The 21149-nt window shown below is 37.5% G+C and overlaps 2 protein-coding genes across 3 annotated transcripts in view; both read right to left on the minus strand.

The window, feature by feature from the left end:
* tut4 (terminal uridylyl transferase 4) overlaps nucleotides 1-7898 on the minus strand; it is a 48686-nt gene extending 40788 nt beyond the window's left edge. Inside the window, exons 1-7 of one of the 2 annotated variants that reach the window (XM_062027950.1) lie at nucleotides 7750-7898; nucleotides 2792-2942; nucleotides 2618-2716; nucleotides 2384-2535; nucleotides 1147-1263; nucleotides 889-1066; nucleotides 711-799 (exon numbers count right to left, since the gene is read on the minus strand). In XM_062027950.1, the coding sequence (XP_061883934.1) occupies nucleotides 711-799; nucleotides 889-1066; nucleotides 1147-1263; nucleotides 2384-2470 (471 nt within the window). In that variant the 5' untranslated portion in view covers nucleotides 2471-2535; nucleotides 2618-2716; nucleotides 2792-2942; nucleotides 7750-7898. Of the gene's footprint in view, nucleotides 1-710; nucleotides 800-888; nucleotides 1067-1146; nucleotides 1264-2383; nucleotides 2536-2617; nucleotides 2717-2791; nucleotides 2943-7749 lie in introns of those variants that run through there. The other variant, XM_062027951.1, reaches the window with a different exon arrangement.
* Nucleotides 7899-11939: 4041 nt separating this feature from the next.
* The window catches only part of bmb (brambleberry), a 29141-nt gene continuing 19931 nt past the window's right edge, over nucleotides 11940-21149 (minus strand). The window contains exons 6-13 of the mRNA XM_062027500.1: nucleotides 20494-20610; nucleotides 20248-20427; nucleotides 19959-20165; nucleotides 14964-15102; nucleotides 12569-12618; nucleotides 12435-12502; nucleotides 12241-12332; nucleotides 11940-12172 (exon numbers count right to left, since the gene is read on the minus strand). Coding sequence (XP_061883484.1) covers nucleotides 12043-12172; nucleotides 12241-12332; nucleotides 12435-12502; nucleotides 12569-12618; nucleotides 14964-15102; nucleotides 19959-20165; nucleotides 20248-20427; nucleotides 20494-20610 — 983 coding nt within the window. The 3' untranslated portion in view covers nucleotides 11940-12042. The remainder of the gene's footprint in view (nucleotides 12173-12240; nucleotides 12333-12434; nucleotides 12503-12568; nucleotides 12619-14963; nucleotides 15103-19958; nucleotides 20166-20247; nucleotides 20428-20493; nucleotides 20611-21149) is intronic.

A 21149-nucleotide genomic window follows, 5' to 3' on the forward strand; every position in this document is an offset into this window, starting at 1 on the left:
AGGCTCCAGCACCCCCCGCGACAAGCGGTAGAAAATGGATTTTACATGGCGATTTTAACATCTCCAAATTTGTTAATGAAAACTACAAACTAAGATGCACATTACAATCAAACAGCTGGAGCATAATAAGTACAATACTTACAGTATTAACACCTCCTAGGCACAACAAAAGACTAGACATCAAAGACTGATTTTCAAACACACCATAAACTATATACTAAGGCCATCTAACGTCTTGGACTTGCAACTGTTAATTGAGACTTAGATATGTCACAATGAAATAAGATATACCAGCTGGACAGCAGCTATCATAATCAGATTATTTTAAAATGTTGCAATAAAAAAATAGATGTCATTATCTAAAACAATTGATATTTATTAATACACATAAAAGTGCAGAAAATTGGTACCGTTGAGTACCGGTGTCGATTGCAAAGTACCTAGAATTGGCACCGTATCGGTTCAAACGTGAACAGTACCCATCCCTAGTAACAAATGCCAGCTGGTGTGGCCGTGTGATAGTATTTTGTGTAAACCTGACTCCTCGACACCTTAAGAGCAGTTTAACTCTCAATTTTCAACTAAACAGGACAGCGGTTCTCCAAATGGAACACTTTGGTAATATTTGCTGTGTAAAATTGTAGTCTGTTATCATTTATGTATGAGGAGCGTACTTCTGTGGTGAATTGGTGCTCAAGTAATTCACTTACTGTGGAAGGGTGGACGATATCAATGTTGATATCACTGGTCTTGAAGGCAAATCGGGTAAGACAAGAACCGTAGAGACGGAGCGAACAAGCTGTAAAAGAAAGGAGACAACAAATTATAAAATTACCTAATGTCAGACAGTCATATGAAATTAAAATGGAATAATTCTCTCCGTACAACCTGAGAGGTCTTTCTTGATGATGTCCTCCATTCGAACGACGACACCCTTCCGAAGCTCAAAGTCCTCCAGTGAGATGCCATGTTTCGTTGCTGTTTCCAGCACAGCTGCGTCGATGGCTCTCAGCTGGGATGCAGAAGGCGGTGGGAGGGCGCGGAGTTCATTTTCCTCCTGTTTTTCCTGGGAACGCCAGAACAAAAATGGAGTTGTCAAAGAAAAAACTGCCAAAGTGTCCATGATAAGTGCTACCATTCACCGACCAGTATGTTCTTTTTGTGTCTCTTCTCTTTTATGTGCTTGTGGGCTCCTTGGATGTGCTCAATATGCACACAACAGAGCTTGCATATGTACTTGTAGTTTGGGTACTCTGGGGACTGCTGGGGAAGAGATACAATACAATGTGTATACACTTGTATATGTTTATATTTATTATACAATGGAACCTCCATTTACAAACACCTCATTGTACAAATCTTTCGATTTACGAGCCACATATACATATATATATATATATATATATATATATATATATATATATATATATATCTATATATATATATATATATATATATATACACACCAGTGTTTCCCACACATTCATTTATTTGTGGCGGCCCGCCACGAAAGAATTACGTCCGCCACAAATAAAAACAAATAAACAATTTAAAAAAAAAAAATGTTTGTCCTGTCCAGCTTCTCAGGCAAATCATATAGTTGATGTAGATGCCCATATAGGCTGTTCAGATTTACTTTACAAAAGAGAAGTGTAGGATACTTCTCTTGTTGCCTTATTTGTATTTGACCACTACTGTTTTCTGTTTATTTGTTACTAACTGTGGCAGGACACCTCTGCCTCTGTTTCACTTTATGTTGCTGGTAAACAATATGGTTGTAGTAGTAGGCTAAAGTTAAATTATTTAGTATGCACTAATTAAAGGGGCAGAGCTTTAAGAGACATTTTAGCTTTTATATTTTATAAGATATATTTTTGTAAGAACCACAATTAATAAATATATTTCAGTGAATAACTTATTGTTCAAATCTGTATATAAATATGTACATAAAGTGTTGTAATTATATTGTAAAATGGATGGATGGATGGATGGACGTTTAAAACAAAACTGTTATTATTAATTAGTAAGTATAATTTTTTTTAGCCTTTTTAGAGAAAATCATATCATTGTAGTAAATTATGCAAATTACTCGACGATGTCATGGTGACCACGCCCATAGCTACGCCCCCACCGCCACAGGTATCTTGGCAGTTTATGGGAAACACTGTACACACATATATATATATATATATATATATATATATATATATATATATATATATATATATATATATATATATATATATATATATCCATTCATACATACATACATACATACAGTATATATATATATTTATGTACGTTATACTCGTTACTAGTAAAAGTAACACATTAAACACCGTTTTTCGGAACGCTGCTCATGTGTGAGTGACTGTCTCCTTACTTGTAAAAGTCTGTGGATGTAGTCTCTGCAAAGGCGCTCCTCTGCCTGTCGGAGGCCCAGCTGCTGCTCTGTCAGCGGTGCTTCCATTGGAACTTGACCCACGGATGTGCAGCCCTCAACAGCGTGATGTGTCACTGCCGCAGCTTTCAATCCTAAACAAACAGCAACGCTAACTGGGCTACATTTCTGCTGAGGAAAAAGTCACGGCTATGATTATATTCTTAAAAAACCCACCATGACACTGCTGGTTTTCCGTTTGCTCGTTAGGGACTTTCTCACGCGTCGTCTGCACAACAGGAGTGGTGATCTCTCGGTTGGCAAATGACCGTTTGTCTGTAGAAAAAAATATTCTCCAGTTATAGGATGAGTGCCATCAATTGTGTTTTTGGGCAAACAAAACTTCTTTACCGCTCTCCCCGGAGCTTGTTCTTCCAGTCAGCCTATTTGACCTCGGCGAGCGTCCTCTCTTTACGTCCGATGACACTTTGCTTGGCCCGAGACTTGCCAGACGTCTCACGCCGACGTCATCCTTCGATGCGGCCTCTGTTTGTGTCGCCCCCTGATTGGAATTTTGCAAAGATTTTGACGCTTTAGGCAGAGTTTGCTTGTTTGACTTTACGGCCGTTATAAACACGTCCATGCCTCCCAGTGATGCCGTTTGTGTTCTCGGTGGGGTTGATACCATGAAGAGACAACGCAGCTAAAAGTCTATGTAAACAGAAAGCAATGTTATATGCTTGACCATTGGTGACCACAATGTGATGTCAACCATAACAACTAACATTAAATACCAGGTGTCTAATGATGTATTCCTTTTTTTTTTGGTAAAAATATATATATAAAAATAAAAAAAATACAAAATTAAATAAAAAATTTAAAAAAAAAATATATATATATATATATTTTTTTTTTTTAATTTTTATTTTATATATATATATATATATATATATATATATATATATATATATATATATATATATATATATATATATATATATATATATATAGTGTTTCCCACACATTAATTTATTTGTTGCGGCCCGCCACGAAAGAATTAAGGCCGCCACAAATTTTTTTTTTTTTTTTTTGTTGTCCTGTCCAGCTTTTCAGGCAAATCATATAGTTGATGTAGATGCCCATATCGGCTGTTCAGATTTACTTTACAAAAGAGAAGTGTAGGATCAACATTTTTGGAGCTCTTTGTTCAGTGGATCAGATGTTTGATGAAGCTTTGTGTCTATCTACCACCACTACTGTTTTCTGTTTATTTGTTACTGACTGTGGCAGGACACCTCTGCCTCTGTTTCACTTTATGTTGCTGGTAAATAATATGGTTGTAGTAGTAGGCTAAAGTTAAATTATTTAGTATGCACTAATTAAAGGGGCAGAGCTTTAAGAGACATTTTAGCTTTAATATTTATTATAAGATATATTTTTTGTAACAACCACAATTAATAAATATATTTCAGTGAATAACTTATTGTTCAAATCTGTATATAAATATGTACATAAAGTGTTGTAATTATATTGTAAAATGGATGGATGGATGAATGGACGTTTAAAACAAAACTGTTATTATTAATTAGTAAGTATACATTTTTTTAGCCTTTTTAGAGAAAATCATATCATTGTAGTAAATTATGCAAATTACTCGATGATGTCATGGTGACCACGCCCATAGCCACGCCCCCACCGTCACAGGTATCTTGGCAGTTTATGGGAAACACTAATATATATAATGTATATACAGTTAAGGCTAAAAGTTTGGACACACCTTCTCATTTCAATGCGTTTTCTGTTTACATTGTAGATTGTCACTGAAGGTATAAAAATCATGACACCTGTGAAGTGAAAACCCTTTAAGGTTGACCTCTTGAAGCTCATGGAGAGAATGCCAAGAGTGTGCAAAGCAGTAAGAGGAAAGGGTGGCTATTTTGAAGAAACTAGAATATAAAATATGTTTTCAGTTATTTCACCTTTTTTTGTTAAGTACACACCTCCACATGTGTTTATTCATAGTTTTAATGCCTTCAGCGACAATCTACAATAGTCATGAAAATAAATAAAACACATTGAATGAGAAGGTGTGTCCAAACTTTTGGCCTGTACTGTATATATATATATATATATATATATATATATATATATATATATATATATATATATATATATATATATATATGTATATATATATTTTTTCTCTTTCTTTTTTTAATCGATTAATTACAAGTACGAATCAAAAAATAAAACACATTGAATGAGGTGTGTCCAAACTTTTGGCCTGTACTGTATATATATATATATATATATATATATATATATATATATATATATATATATATATATATATATATATATATATATATATATATATATATATATATATATATATATATATATATATATATATATATATATATATATATTATATATATATATATATAATTTTTTCTTCTTCTTTTAATCGATTAAGAATCATTACAAGTACGAATCGCGATTCGTTCAAAAATTATTCTTTTTTTTACACTGGCAAATCATATAGTTGATGTAGATGCCCATATTAGCTGTACATATTTACTTTACAAAAGAGAAGTGTGGGATACTTCTCTTGTTGCCTTATTTATATTTGACTTTATTAAATGTTTGGGCAAACAAAAATATAAAAATGTATCAGAGCTGTTTGTCTATTTTATAGAGTAATGTATCATCACAGAACTGGCACCCAATGTTATTTAAAAAATCGTTTTAAATCGTGAATCGATTTTGAATCGTTCACCCAAGAATCAAATTGAATCGAGTGGTGCTATTTTACGTTTGTTGTCTCTCATGAAGTCTGCCATGAGTAATAGAAGTTGTTATAGAACGGAAAAGCAAACGTTGTGATGTGTTTGTGAAATTAATACGTAAATAGTACATGTTATTATGAATGCGTCTGTTCCAACATTACTTATACACTTACAGCATATATAAATATTTAAAATCTTGATGAGCGTGTTTGGGTGGTTTTTAAAGCGCCTTATAGGTGGAATAGAGCGACTCTTGTTGGCTTCATTGTTAGCTGACTTTTGCTAGCGTTTATTTAGGATTTAGAATGCATAAAAAAAGAAAAACGTGGATAAGGATTGTGAATGATCGGCAAAATACCCCAAAAAAAGTGCAGTTCAGCTATTATAACCAATTAAGTGGTTTACACAAAAAGCTAAGCTGTTTTGTTTATGCATGTTTTTCCTTACTGTACACAAAGTGAAACTATGATGGCATATTAGTTACCGCATCAAATAAAAATGATGTTGATTCTTATAGCTGTGGGGTGAAAGTTGTGGGAAAAAGCACCCCTTGTCTCTTTTGCATGAAGCTATGGTGACCCCAAAAGGGTGCAACACAGATATGATCTAAGCCAGTGTTTTTAAACCACTGTGCCATGAGATATTGTGGGAAATTTTGCAACTTCACCTAAATGGCCCAAAAAATATTTTTGGCAAATCAATAATTATAATCTCCAAATAATGTGCCGTTGTCGAGTGTCTGTGCTGTATAGAGCTCGGCAGGTTAGCCATGTAATACACCATATCAGTAGGTGGCAGCAGGTAGTTCATTGCTTTGTAGAAGTCGGAATGCGTCGAGGGTGGCTTGTCGTGATCCCAATATGCAGAGCACAGCGGGAGACGGCATGCAGGTAAAATGGTATGTAATGACTAAACCAAAAATGAACAAAAGGGAAAGGAAAAGGCACTGACGAATATGGATGGTTATGCAAAACGAAAGTAAAACTGAACTTGCTACAAAGTAAACAAAAACAGAATGCTGGACGACAGAAAAGACTTACAGCGTGTGGAGCAGAGATGGCGTCCACAAAGCACATCCGTACATGACATGACAATCAAATAATGTCCCCACAAAGAAGGATAGCGTACGCACAACTTAAATAGTCTTGATTGCTAACACAAAGCAGGTCAGGCAATAGCACTCAAAGGAAGGCGTGAAGCTGCTACAGGAAGACACCAACAAAACAGGAAGGAAGGGTCACCAAAATAACACTGCAAGGCAGGAACTAAAGCACTACACACAGGAAAACAACAAACTCAAAATAAGGCACGACAACATGGTGGTTTCATTTTTTAACCTTTTCTGCTGGTGGTGTGCCTCCGTGTTTTCTTTATTAAAAAAATGTGCCTTGGCTCAAAAAAGGTTGAAAAACACTGATCTAAGCCAGTGTTTTTCAACCACTGTGCCGCGGCACACTAGTGTACCGTGAGATATTGTTTGGTGTGCCGTGGGAGATTATGTAATTTCACCTAGTTGGGTTAAACATATTTTTTGCAAACCAGTAATTATAATCCACAAATGTGCCGTCGTTGAGTGTCTGTGCTGTCTCGAGCTCGGCAGAGTAACTGTGTAATACTCTTCCATATCAGTAGGTGGCAGCCGGTAGCTAACTGCTTTGTAGATGTCGGGAACAATGACGATGGTTTGCAGGTAAAAAGGTATCGAACGCTTAAACCAAAAATAAACAAAAGGCGAGTGCCGCTAAGAAAAGGCAATGAAGCGTAAGGATGGCTATGCAAAACGAAGCTAAAACTGAACTGGCTGCGAAGTAAACAAAAACAGAATGCTGGACGACAGCAAAGACTTACAGCGTGTGGAGCAGACGGCGTCCACAATGTACATCCGTATATGACATGACAAACAACACCAAAATAGGAGCGCAAGACAATAATTAAAACACTACACACAGGAAAACACCAAAAAACTCAAGATAAGTCACGGCGTATATCCAACAATTGCGAGAACAACTTTTTATTGTCAATATCGGCTGCTGAGTTTCATTTTTTTAATGTTTTCTGCTGGTGGAGGGCCTCCAGATTTGTTCAATTTAAAAAAAAGTGCCTTTGGCTCAGAAAAGGTTGAAAAACACTGATCTAAGCATCCATAATTATTCTGTACGTCAAAAACCTGCAAAATCTAAACTGTAAGAGTCTCACATAGAGTTAATAAACAACAACAGGGAGAGTAATTCCATATTTAGATTTGTGGTGGAGTTTAAAAAGTTGCAATGAGGAAGTGCACTCCTCACAGTAACAACACATACAAACAGCAGGATTAGCATAACTTTCAAAACATAAACACGCGCTCAAATCAAGAACACAATTAATAACGTTACAAAAATTAAAAAAAAGTTTCAGTCCACGCCAAAAAGTGTCATTTTGCGCGGTAAGAAAGTGTCTCGCCTTGTAAATAAATAGAAGTAAGCTTGGGCTGAACAAGCTAACGGGAAATAAACAATGCTAACACCCGTGAGCATAACAACGTCAACGGCACGACATTCGCCTTTAAACGTGAAAGATGGACGTGAGAGCGGAACTTACTTTGGGAACTTTGGAGTTGTGATTAGTATTTGGTGGCTTTCATGTTTCTTGTTCTAGATGTTGTTCATCTCCTCTGGCCTGCTCAAAGCAGCAGCCTTGGCCGCCATGTTGGTACGTCACGCCGCTGCATTGTGGGGAGGACTCGTGACGTCATTACCCAATGATGCGTTCACGCACACTGTAATGTGGTAATTCTTGGAATGGTGCCATTCCCGGTATTGTTTTTTGTGCGTAGTGGAGGCCCTTAGGGGAGATTTTAGAGTGTGTTCGTTCACTTTTGTCTAAAAGCGCCAAATTTGTGCATAGGTGTAGCTCATGGCATACTTAAATGATTTGGCTAGGGCGCCTGCGCCGGTGACCATTATCTGTACCATGAATCGATTTAAGTGGGCCCGCCCCCCTTTCATAGAGGTTTCTGTTTCAACAGAAACAGAAACCTAAAAGTAGAGAAAGTCAGTGTCCCTCCCCCCGGTAATATAGGCTTCTGTTTCAACAGAAACAGAAACCTATATTACAGAGAATCCAATACAATCATAATCCCCTTTATTTATATAGCACTAGAGCCGATAAATGCATTAAAATGTAATATCGGAAATTATCGGCATCGGGTTTTTATGATCATATCGGGTTTTTATTATCGGTATCGTTATTAAGATACACTTACAATTAGTACACCAACCCAAAAACCTCCCTCGCCCATTCACACTCATTCACACAAAAGGGTTGTTTCTTTCTGTTATTAATATTCTGGATCCTACATTATATATCATATATATTATATATTCCTACATTATATATCCAGTGCAATACTTTTTCATAACATGGTCACTACTGTCTAGTTTCTCCTGTTATATTCTTATTTTACTGTTATATTTTTATTCTCATTGTTGCTTTTTATTTTTATTCTATTGTAATATTTTACAATAGAATAAATTTACTTTTTACTTTTTAAATTCGATCTCAATTTTGTACACTGCAGCTGGAATTTAAATTTTCCTGAGGGAACTCTCCTGAAGGAATCAATAAAGTACTATCTATCTATCTATCTATCTAGATCAATATATATCAATACAGTCTGCAAGGGATACAGTCCGTAAGCACACACGATTGTGCGTGCTGCTGGTCCACTAATACTAACCTTTAACAGTTAATTTTACTCATTTTCATTAATTACTAGTTTCTATGTAACTGTTTTTATATTGTTTTACTTTCTTTTTTATTAAAGAAAATGTTTTGAATTTATTTATCTTATTTTATGTTTTTTTTTTTAAAAGGACCTTATCTTCACCATACCTGGTTGTCCAAATTAGGCATAATAATAATGTGTTAATTCAACGACTGTATACATCAGTATAGGTTGATATCGGTAATTAAGACTTGGACAATATCGGATATCGGCAAAAAGCCATTATCGGACATCCCTATATAGCACATTTAAACAACAAACAGTGATGTTGTCATTCTTGCAATCCACTTTTTTGATGCATTAAAGATCACAGATCTTTGGCTGTGGAAAAAGCTACCGAGACATTCCTGTCCATGAAATCCGCAATGCAATAGGTCCTCAGAAGTCACTGGCATTGCCTCTCTTCCATGCTCTGACAGGATGTGATACTACATCAGCCTTCCTTGGCCATGGGAAAAAGAGTGCATGGGCAGCTTGGGAGGCAACACCAGATCTCATGGACACCTTGGTTGTCCTCACCTTGGAGCCTGAGAAGATCAACTCTGATCCTGTTCACAAGCAACGTCTGGAGCGCATGGTTGTCATGTACAGTAAGAGCTGTGGCTGCAGTAGTGTAGATGAGGCCAGACAGCGGCTTTTCTCAAATGGTACAAAGTCCCTTGAGAACTTTCCTCCCACCCAAGCTGCACTGACTCAGCATGTAAAAAAGGCACTGCTGCAGGCCAGTTTTTATTAGAGTCAGGCAACCTCCGTCAAACTGAATATTCCCAATTTTGGAATATGGGGATGGAACAGCTCGACAACAAAGACTTGGGAACCATACTGGACCCATCTGTCAGATGCCAGTACAGCCTGTGCCATCCTTCTTCGCTGCGGGTGCAAGAAGTCTTGTAGCGGGCGCCGCAAGTGCTTTAAATCTGGGGTCTGTTGCACCTCATTGTGTGGACGTGAGGGTGCATGAACCAACAACGAGGGTCCAGCACACTAACCTGGATGCGCACACTTGGTGCAGCTTTTGTCAAGTAATTGGTGAACAAAAACAACAACAACCCCACCCCGCAAAATTTTTTTTTTTTTTTTTTTTAAATCATTAAAAAAAATAATTCAAAAAAATAAAAAAGGGAGAGAAGAAGACAGCCTCCATGTGGCCTCTCCCGCAAGTAGCCAAAGAGTAGTTGCCCTTTAAGCGAAACCAATAGGGCTGCGAATCTTTGGGTGTCCCACGATTTGATTCAATATCTTTTCTTGGGGTCACGATTAGATTATAAATCGATTTTTTTCGATTCAACGCGATTCTCGATTCAAAAACGATATTTTCCCGATTCAAAAGGATTCTCTATTCATTCAATACATAGGATTTCAGCAGGATCTACCCCAGTCTGCTGACATGCAAGTAGGGTAGATTTTTGTAAAAAGCTTTTATAATTGTAAAGGACAATGTTTTATCAACTGATTGCAATAATGTAAATTTGTTTTAACTATTAAATGAAACAAAAATATGACTTATTTTTATCTTTGTGAAAATATTGGACAGTGTGTTGTCAAGCTTATGAGATGCGATGCAAGTATAAGCCACTGTGACACTATTGTTCATTTATTTTTATTTTTATAAATGTCTAATGATAATGTCAATGAGGGATTTTTAATCACTGCTTTGTTGAAATTATAACTAATATTGATACTGTTGATAATATTAATTTTTGTTTCACTACTTTTGGTTTGTTCTGTGTCGTGTTTGTCTCTCCTCTCAATTGCTGTTTATTGCAGTTCTGAGTGTTGCTGGGTCGGGTTTGGTTTTGGAATTGGATTACATTGTTATGGTATTGCTGTGTATTGTTTTGTTGGATTGATTAATGAAAAAAAAAAAAAAAAAAAAAGATTTTCTAAAAATGAGAATCGATACTGCTGAATCGCACAATGTGAGAATCACGATTTGAATTCGAATCTATTTTTTCCCATACCCCTAGAAACCAATGTCTTCAAAATGTCACAACCACAGCCGACCCCCCCCCCGACATTTCATATAAACATTAGAAAGGAATCATGCATGTTGCACCAGGTTTTACTTGAAACAATGCCCAAGTTACATCCAATGTTTTCGGGATAGCAAAACGGCACTTGGAAATATGCAAATTAGGGGTCTAGACACACCCAAAAATAAAAATGAGCATTCCAACACATTTCTAATTGTCAAAACACATGAAATACCGTATTTTTCGGACTATAAGTCGCTCCGGAGTATAAGTCGCACCGACCGAAAATGCATAATAAAGAAGGAAAAAAACATATAAGTCGCACTGGAGTATAAGTCGCATTTTGTGGGGAAATGTATTTGATAAAAGCCAACACCAAGAATAGACATTTGAAAGGCAATTTAAAATAAATAAAGAATAGTGAACAACAGGCTGAATAAGTGTACGTTATATGAGGCATAAATAACCAACTGAGAACGTGCCTGGTATGTTAACGTAACATATTATGGTAAGAGTCATTCAAATAACTATAACATATAGAACATGCTATACGTTTACCAAACAATCTGTCACTCCTAATCGCTAAATCCAATGAAAACTTATACGTCTAGTCTCTTACGTGAAAAAGCTAAATAACATTATTTGATATTTTACGGTAATGTGTTAATAATTTCACACATAAGTTGCTCCTGAGTATAAGTCGCAACCCGGCCAAACTATGAAAAAAACTGCGACTTATAGTCCGAAAAATACGGTAGACACCAAGTTTGGATTTGTAGCTCATCTGTTTCAAATGTTAGAGGCAAAAGCTATTACAAGTGGCGGCCATATTTGATTGGCCGCTGTGGTGACCCCAAAGGTCACCGGCCCGGGCGCCCTAGCTAAATCATTTAAATATGCCCTGAGCTACACCTGTGCCAAATTTGGCGCTTTTAGACAAAAGTGAACGAAAATATCCCTAAGGGCCTCCACTACTAGAGACCTCTATTCAAGACCTCTGGATTAGAGTCAAAAACAGAAGCCGGTTTGGTTTTTCCTATTTATTTGGACATTCAATTGATAAAAACAAAACAATAAAAGTGCATGAATGAGTATAGAGTAAAATATAAAAGCTCTCCTTGAAGCGCATGCACTTCAGGAGTAAAAAGAGGTGGTGTTGCCGTTGTCGTGGACTCGGCAGTACTCTTGTCCAAGCAGCGCTCTCTTCTTACACGCCTTCCCGGTTTTTGTGACCGCATTGCAGAGCTGACGTCCCGACACGGAACTGACAAGGAGTGTTTTGTTCGTTCAGGGAGATGAGCAAGAAAAAACATGAAGGAGTAAAAGACTCACCTATTAACTGACGGAGTGGGACTGGCACTTCTGGTGTTCAATATGTCAAAAACATCTCCTCGGGTCCTCAGAGGAATGTCGTCAATGAAAGCCTACAAAAACAACAAAAAAGTATCATCAGTCATGAAGTATGCTGTTTTTGTTCATTTTAATTTTTTTTTTTTTTTTTTTTTTTTTTTTTAAATTGTACTCACTGATTTAGGTATAAACCTGGGGGGGTAGTGATTGGTCACCTGCAAGTGTACGGGTGGAGGCTTCACAGCTGTAAACAAAAAATTAGTTTATCATTAGTCTAATTTTAATTGGAATTTAAAAAAATGATTCAGACCTGATACGAAGGAGTCTTGAGTCATCAGGTCATCTTGCTCGCTGCTGCTTCTGAGGACAAAAACAAAACAATAGTATGCTTAGTAACCGTCACTAAAGGGTTTTTTTTGTTTGTTTGTTTTTGTCATAAAAAAATACAATCATGTGTGCTTACGGACTGTATCCCTGCAGACTATATTGATATATAATGTAGGAACCAGAAATATTAATAACAGAAAGAAACAACCCTTTTGTGTGAATGAGTGTGAATGGGGGAGGGTTTTTTGGGGGGTTGGTGCACTAATTTTAAGTGTATCTTGCGTTTTTTATGTTGATTTAATAAAGAATATATATTTTAGGGCTATATAAATAAACATTGATTGATTGATTTTTTGTATTTCTTGTGCGGCCTGGTACCAATCGATCCACGGACAAGGTACCGGGCCGCGGCCCGGTGGTTGGGGGCCACTGCTTTAGGGGACCTGTTTTTTTTGTCCCCATACCGTCACACACACACACACACACACACACACACACACACACACACACACACACACACACACACACACACACACACACACACACACACACACACACACACACACACACACACACACACACACACACACACACACACACACACACAGCATTTTTAGACAATTTGATTTGCCTGAGCCGCTAGGAGACACCGAGAGTAACAAGCGGTACAAAATGGATTAGACAGGGCAGATTTGAAAAATAATTTCAAAAATTATAAAACAATTTACGCCATGGTACGTCTAACTAGGGATGTAACGATAAACGGTTTTAATGAAAACTCCTGATGCTAATTGACGACCGTAAATTCTGAACTACAACTTTTTTTCCTACACTTTGAAACTTGCGGCTTACTAATTATATATATATATATATATATATATATATATATATATATATACTACCGTTCAAAAGTTTGGGGTCACCCAAACAATTTTGTGGAATAGCCTTCATTTCTAAGAACAAGAATAGACTGTCGAGTTTCAGATGGAAGTTGTCTTTTTCTGGCCATTTTGAGCGTTTAATTGACCCCACAAATGTGATGCTCCAGAAACTCAATCTGCTCAAAGGAAGGTCAGTTTTGTAGCTTCTGTAACGAGCTAAACTCTTTTCAGATGTGTGAACATGATTGCACAAGGGTTTTCTAATCATCAATTAGCCTTCTGAGCCAATGAGCAAACACATTGTACCATTAGAACACTGGAGTGATAGTTGCTGGAAATGGGCCTCTATACATCTATGTAGATATTGCACCAAAAACCAGACATTTGCGGCTAGAATAGTCATTTACCACATTAGCAATGTATAGAGTGTATTTCTTTAAAGTTAAGACTAGTTTAAAGTTATCTTCATTGAAAAGTACAGTGCTTTTCCTTCAAAAATAAGGACATTTCAATGTGACCCCAAACTTTTGAACGTTATATATATATATATATATATATATATATATATATATATATATATATATATATATATATATATGTATATATATATATATATATCCTTTTATTTATTTGGTAAAGCATCATTTTAGAAAAGATCAAATGAAACAAGAATTGGCGTGTGAATGACCTATGTGCGATATGGAGTAGATTGTATAATGCCCATTCATTGTCAATGGTGAGAAAACTCCGGGAAAACCAGGAATTTTGACAAAGGGAAAACAAGTTTTGTGGGGGTGACGATCTAATTCAGAATCGATTCCCGATTCTTAGTACGAACAGATTCTTGCAATGTATTGTTTGGTATAATAATAATAATAATAATAATAATAATAATAATAAAATGTTTTAAAAACAGGTTAGAAAAGCTAAAAACATTTAAAAAAAATTGATTCTTATAAAAAATTATATTAAAAAAAATAGTTTTTGACTATTACGAATCGATTTAGAATTTGGGACTAATACGAATCGTGATTCGGTGTGATAAAATTGTTTTGTGCACCCTTACATACAATAATTCATAGATTTAAGCTTACGACTAATGATGCAAAGACATTTGTTACTGATACTTTATAGTACGCTTGTAATACATGTTTATATTCACAAATGTGTCGTTTTAAACTGCAATATTGTTTAATCAAGGACACTTATTACATACTGTATGTATAGCTTGTGTGCTTAGCTGTTGTGTAGCTGCTAGCTCCTAGTAGCCGATAGCCTAGCATGTTCACCTTTAGTAAAAGGAGTTCACTAAAATACAAGAAAAGACCAACTTTGTGTGCTTATTGAAGGACATTTACAGGTTAACAAGTAAACGCGCTGCAGGACTGCTTGTATCGGGGCGCCTGTATCGGATATTTTACATACAAACCCATACTTGTTTTTGTTTCGGATCGGATCGGTACAACCCTAGTAATAAGTCAATTTGATCAAACTAACTTCTGAGGCGTTGAGGTTCGTGGATGGACGTCAGAGGATGCAACGTCCGTCTGCGGCGCCGGTAAGTAACAAGGTGGTGCCATCGTCTTCTTCCCTCTGCTCTGAGAACAAGCCCACAACTTACTCACCAGCCAGTGTCCTGTGGAACAAAACGTCAAACATGAGAAATCATTACTGCGACATCCGTACAAGGTCGAGGTGCAACGGCACGACGTCACGGTCACATACTTTGGGTTTGGTTTGTTTTGTTCATACAATAGCAACAAAAACCTTAAACTGCCATCGCTAGAATGATAGCAAGCTGATCGAATGATTTTTCAATTGAAACAATTGCTAAGTGGCAATTATCTGATCAATTAACCCACGTTTGTTTGTATAGACCAGGGGTCAGCAACCCGCGGCTCTAGAGCCACATGCGGCTCTTTAGCGGCGCCCTGGTGGCTCCACAGAGCTTTTTAAAAAATGTATGTAAATCATACTTGCCAACCTTGAGACCTCCAATATCGGGAGGTGGGGGGTAGCGGGTGGGCGGCGTGGTTATTTACAGCTAGAATTCACCAACTCGAGTATTTCATATATATATATATATATATATATATATATATAGCTAGAATTCACTGAAAGTCAAGTATTTCATACACACACACATTATATATATATATATATATATATATATATATATATATATATATATATATATATATATATATATATATATATATATATATATAATTTATTTATTTATTTATTTTTTATTTACATAAAAGAAATACTTGAATTTCAGTGTTCCGGTGGCTATCCATTAGATGGCAGTATTGTCCTGTTTAACTTCTCCGTTCATGATGAGTATATCATTTCGGCCACCGTGTTCAATGGAGAAGTCTGTTCTACATATTTACAGGCAACATACACCTTCCCCTTCGAACTGTCCTGGATGAACTGAAATTCTTGTTTCCATTCGTTTGAATTCGTTAGGCAAGCTGTTTATATTGTGGGAAAGCGGACGTGAGAACAGGCTGTCCCCATTTAGTCTCAGGTCCGCATTGAGCTGGAGGGGGCGTGGCCTCCAGCTCCGGCTGAATACCGGGAGTTTGTCGGGAGAAAATCTCTGCCGGGAGGTTGTCGGGAGAGGCGCTGAATACCGGTATTCTCCCGCTACAAACGGGAGGGTTGGCAAGTATGATGTAAATGGAACATTTTTTGTTATATTATGGATTCTGTAGAAGTACAAACACGACACAAACGTTCCTAATTGTTAGAAAGCCCACTGTTTAATATGTTTGTGCTTCACTGATGAGAGTATACAGTATGGTGAGCGCTGTTTTGTCCTAATTCTAGCGGCCCTTGAACTCACCGTTGTGTGGACTGTGACTCAACGGTTTGTTTACATCAGGGGTGTCCAAAGTGCGGCCCGGGGGCCATTTGCGGCCCGCAGGTCATTTTTTAACGGCCCCACGGCACATTTTAAAAATACGATTGAAAAAAAAAAAAAAACATTAAAAGTGGTATTTAAAGAGCAAACAGGTGAAATGTAACAAGAAAATGTAGCAATGTTTACTCTAATCACACAAAGCTGCCATGTAGGCTGTTTCTTTCTTTAAAAAATAATAATGAATCAAAATCAATGTCATGAATTATTGACCTATTCAAGGCTCCAATTACGTCACATTAAATATTTTGAGATATTTTTTGGGGAAAATGTTGCATGTTTTGTGTTTGCCATGTAAAAAAACGAGCTGTTTTTTTTTTAAAGAAGGGCCTAAAACGAACAAACAAAAAACATAAACAACAATAAAACTTATAATTGACAGATGGATCTGAAGTTGATCTCGAGATTATAGTGTTAAAAGTAAACAGTAAAAAAAAAAAATTATAGTTGATTTTTTAACACTTTAATGAGTAGGACCCTTTTGGATCCCCTACAATTTTAGTGTGATTAGTTTTTAAGTGTCATTGCTCAAAAAATAATAATGAATTAAAATCAATGGTGTTATGAGTTATTGACTTTTTTAAGGCTCCAATTATTATATAATCTCAAATATCCCACTTAAAAATTTCATTGGGTGAAAATATTGCATATTTTGTGTTTTTTTCATTAAAAAAAAGGGTTTTCTTTGACAAAAAGAGCATACAATTTAAATCTTTAAAAAAATTTTATATTGACAGATAGACCTAATGTTGATCTAGAGATTTAAAAACTTGAATAATAACACAAATAATAATACTGAATAATGACACATTTTTTATATTTTTTTGGACCAAAACCCTTTGGGGTCCCCGGGATCAAACCTGAGTGGAAGCCTAAATGTATATTTTTTATACATGTATTGGTTTTAAAATAAAAAATATCAAAATGGCCCCTGCTAGCTTTGATTTTTCAATGTGCGGCCCTCAGTGGAGAAAGTTTGGACACCCCTGGTTTACATGTACAACTTTATCCGACGCTGCCACAGAAAGACGTGTGTTATGCCACTCCTCCTTTGTCTCATTTTGTCCACCAAACATTGTATACTGTGCGTGAATGCACAAAAGTGATTTTTGGTGATGTTATTGACTTGTTATGGAGTGCTAATCAGGAATATTTGGTCACTGCAGGCTATAACATGCTATTTAGGCTAGCTGTATGTACATATTGCATCATTATGCCTCGTTTGTAGGTATATTTGAGCTCATTTAATTTCCTTTACTTATGTCCTCTGTGTATTTAATTTATATTTGCATGTCTCATGACATATTATCTGTATGTAACATTGGCTACATTTCTGATAGTTGTTTGTGCGCCATGCTGTTTCAGACCACAGCAAACGCTTGCAAAGATTGTAATAAATCCATTAAAAGAAGACGGCCTGCCGTTTCCTTTAACCTGGACACACACATCTATAACTTTGGCCATTCTAAGACAGTCATTTCCAGGAGTTATCTCACCCTCTGGAGAACTTTTACTATTGATTGATTGATTGATTGAGACTTTTACTAGTAGGTTGCACAGTGAAGTACATATTCCGTACAGTTGACCACTAAATGGTAACACCTGAATAAGTTTTTCAACTTGTTTAAGTCGGGGTCCACTTAAATTGATTCATGATACAGATATATACTATCAAATATATACCGTACTAATGTTTTCCAATGGTGTAAAAATGTGTAGAATAAATATTACATTTCAACGTTTCTGTCTACAAAGATTTGAGTCTGCCTGCGACAGTCATTTTGATAGTAGGCTAACATAGCTAATTAGTCACTTACATCATGTGTTGCCATCATTATAACACTTAAATAAGTCTTAATTTTTTGAGGCTCCTGACCGATTACTTTTTTGTATTTGTGGTCCAATATGGCTCTTTCAACGTTTTGGGTTGCCGACCCCTGCCCTAAACTGTGAACCGTGGTGGAAACACAAACCACACATTTCTACAGGACCCTATAGATCCAGGAACGGAAAAGGGCCCATTGACTGACTTGCTGCATATAGCAACACAGTCACCAAAGTGCCTTACAGATCATTTCTGCTACATTTTATTCGGGTACGAGGCGTGTTGTTAAGCGGAGTTACGCCACACCCACAGTTACGCTACACTACCACACTTCCATTATCATTTGTTTATAAGCGAGGGCGAAACGGACGCCCCGAAACGTTACAGTCTCGTTAAAGGCCTACTGAAAGCCACTACTACCGACCACGCAGTCTGATAGTTTATATAGCAATTATGAAATCTTAACATTGCAGCACATGCCAATACGGCCGGGTTAACTTATAAATTGCAATTTTAAATTTCCCGCTAAACTTCCGGCTGAAAATGTCTCGGTATGATGACGTTTGCGCGTGACGTCACGGGTTGAAGCAGACATTTTGGAATAGCACGGTGGCCAGCTTAAGTCGTCTGTTTTCACCACATAATTCCACAGTATTCTGGACATCTGTGTTGGTGAATCTTTTGCAATTTGTTTAATGGACAATGAAGACAGCAAAGAAGAAAGTTGTAGGTGGGATCGGTGTATTAGCGGCTGGCTACAGCAACACAACCAGGAGGACTTTGACTTGGATAGCAGACGCGCTATCCGACGCTAGCCGCCGACCGCACCGATGATCGGGTGAAGTCCTTCGTCGCGCCGTCGATCGCTGGAACGCAGGTGAGCACAGGTGGTGATGAGCAGATGAGGGCTGGCGTAGGTGGAGAGCTAATGTTTTTAGCATAGCTCTGTCGAGGTCCCGTAGCTAAGTTAGCTTCAATGGCGTCGTTAGCAACAGCATTGCTAGGCTTCGCCAGGCTGGACAGCATTAACCGTGTGGTTACATGTCCATGGTTTGGTTCGGTGTCTCCTGATAGTAGAAGTAATAATTGTATTGTTGATCTTCTGTCTATCCTTCTAGTCAGGGGCTTATTTCTTCTGTTTCTATCCGCAGTTAAGCACGATGCTATCACGTTAGCTCCGAAGCTAACGTGCTTCACCGATGTATTGTCGTGGAGATAAAAGTCACTGTGAATGTCCATTTCGCGTTCTCGACTCTCATTTTCAAGAGGATATAGTATCCGAGGTGGTTTAAAATACAAATCCGTGATCCACAATAGAAAAAGGAGAAAGTGTGGAATCCAATGAGCCATTGTACCTAAGTTACGGTCAGAGCGAAAAAAGATACACCCTGGCGTCCTGCACTGCACTCTAATCCTTAACTCTCACTTTCCTCATCCACGAATCTTTCATCCTCGCTCAAATTAATGGGGTAATCGTCGCTTTCTCGGTCCAAATCGCTCTCGCTGCTGGTGTAAACAATGTGTAGATGTGAGGAGCTCTTCAACCTGTGACGTCACGCTACTTCCGGTACAAGGCAAGGCTTTTTTTATCAGCGAAACTTTATCGTCGATGTTCTCTACTAAATCCTTTCAACAAAAATATGGCAATATCGCGAAATGATCAAGTATGACACATAGAATGGATCTGCTATCCCCGTTTGAATAAAAAAATCTCATTTCAGTAGGCCTTTAAAGTACCTACCGAGTGAGAGCACGAAGAGCAGATAGCTGAGGCTTGTAAGGTGGAGCGCCGGCTGACAGTTGATCTCCGCCAGCGCGTTCAGGGGCACGGTGACGAGCAGAATGGCGCGAGGGAACACAGGACAGCGCAGAAACGACTGCAGCACAGCAAGTAGAACAAAGTAGCTGCTGTGTGCCAAACACGTCCACATGGCGGCGAGGCTTAAACCTGAAAATCACCAAAAAAAAGAAAAAGTGAGAGTCTTTGCAAGTCAAACAGAACGTGGCATCCGACGTGAGTGGCGCCCCACCTGCCCAGCCCAGGTAACCCTGAATGACGTGCAGCCGCTCCTCCATGCGAGTCTGCATGTTGTCAAGGTAGTGCAGCATGAAGCCCAGACTGCTGTTCATGCGCTCCAGTTTCCTCGTCACGTCATTGTAGTACTGGGAGGTCTGATCTTGGTACCGGAGGAACTCTGACATGCCGTCGTCTGAAAAGACGTCAAAATCACACAACGTTAATATTGACAATATGGTGCGATTATGCGCGGTATTACCAATTTTTTGGTAGATGTCCTGAGCTTGATGTCGGACATCTGCAAGGTCTTGAACGATGGCTTTGTGGCCGTCTTGTACCTTTGAGCCGTGGACCTGCACGTCCTCACTGACCATTTCTTAATAAAAGCATGAAGGCTTTAGAACAAATTAATCTCAGGGCTTCCCACACATTCATTTATTTGTGGCGGCCCGCCACGAAAGAATTACGTCTGCCACAAAAAAAAAAAAAAGAAAAAAAAAAAAATTTTTTTTTTTGTCCTCTCCAGCTTCTCAGGCAAATCATATAGTTGATGTAGATGCCCATATTGGCTGTTCAGATTTACTTTACAAAAGAGAAGTGTAGGATACTTCTGTTGTTGCCTTATTTGTATTTGACTTTATTAAATGTATTTATATTAGAAACACAACATGTGTATATAACAAAGGGTGCAAAGTCTGCATGCAGTAGGAAACACATGGTTAAGTGTAGGGAGTAAAACTGATGGCAGTCTAAAGTTCAAGATTTTTGGAGCTCTTTGTTCAGTGGATCAGATGTTTGATGAAGCTCTGTGTCTATCTACCTCCACTACTGTTTTCTGTTTATTTGTTACTGACTGTGGCAGGACACCTCTGCCTCTGTTTCACTTTATGTTGCTGGTAAATAATGTGGTTGTAG

This window comes from Entelurus aequoreus, linkage group LG19 (genome assembly GCF_033978785.1).
Source record: "Entelurus aequoreus isolate RoL-2023_Sb linkage group LG19, RoL_Eaeq_v1.1, whole genome shotgun sequence".
Taxonomy (NCBI): Eukaryota; Metazoa; Chordata; class Actinopteri; order Syngnathiformes; family Syngnathidae; genus Entelurus; species Entelurus aequoreus.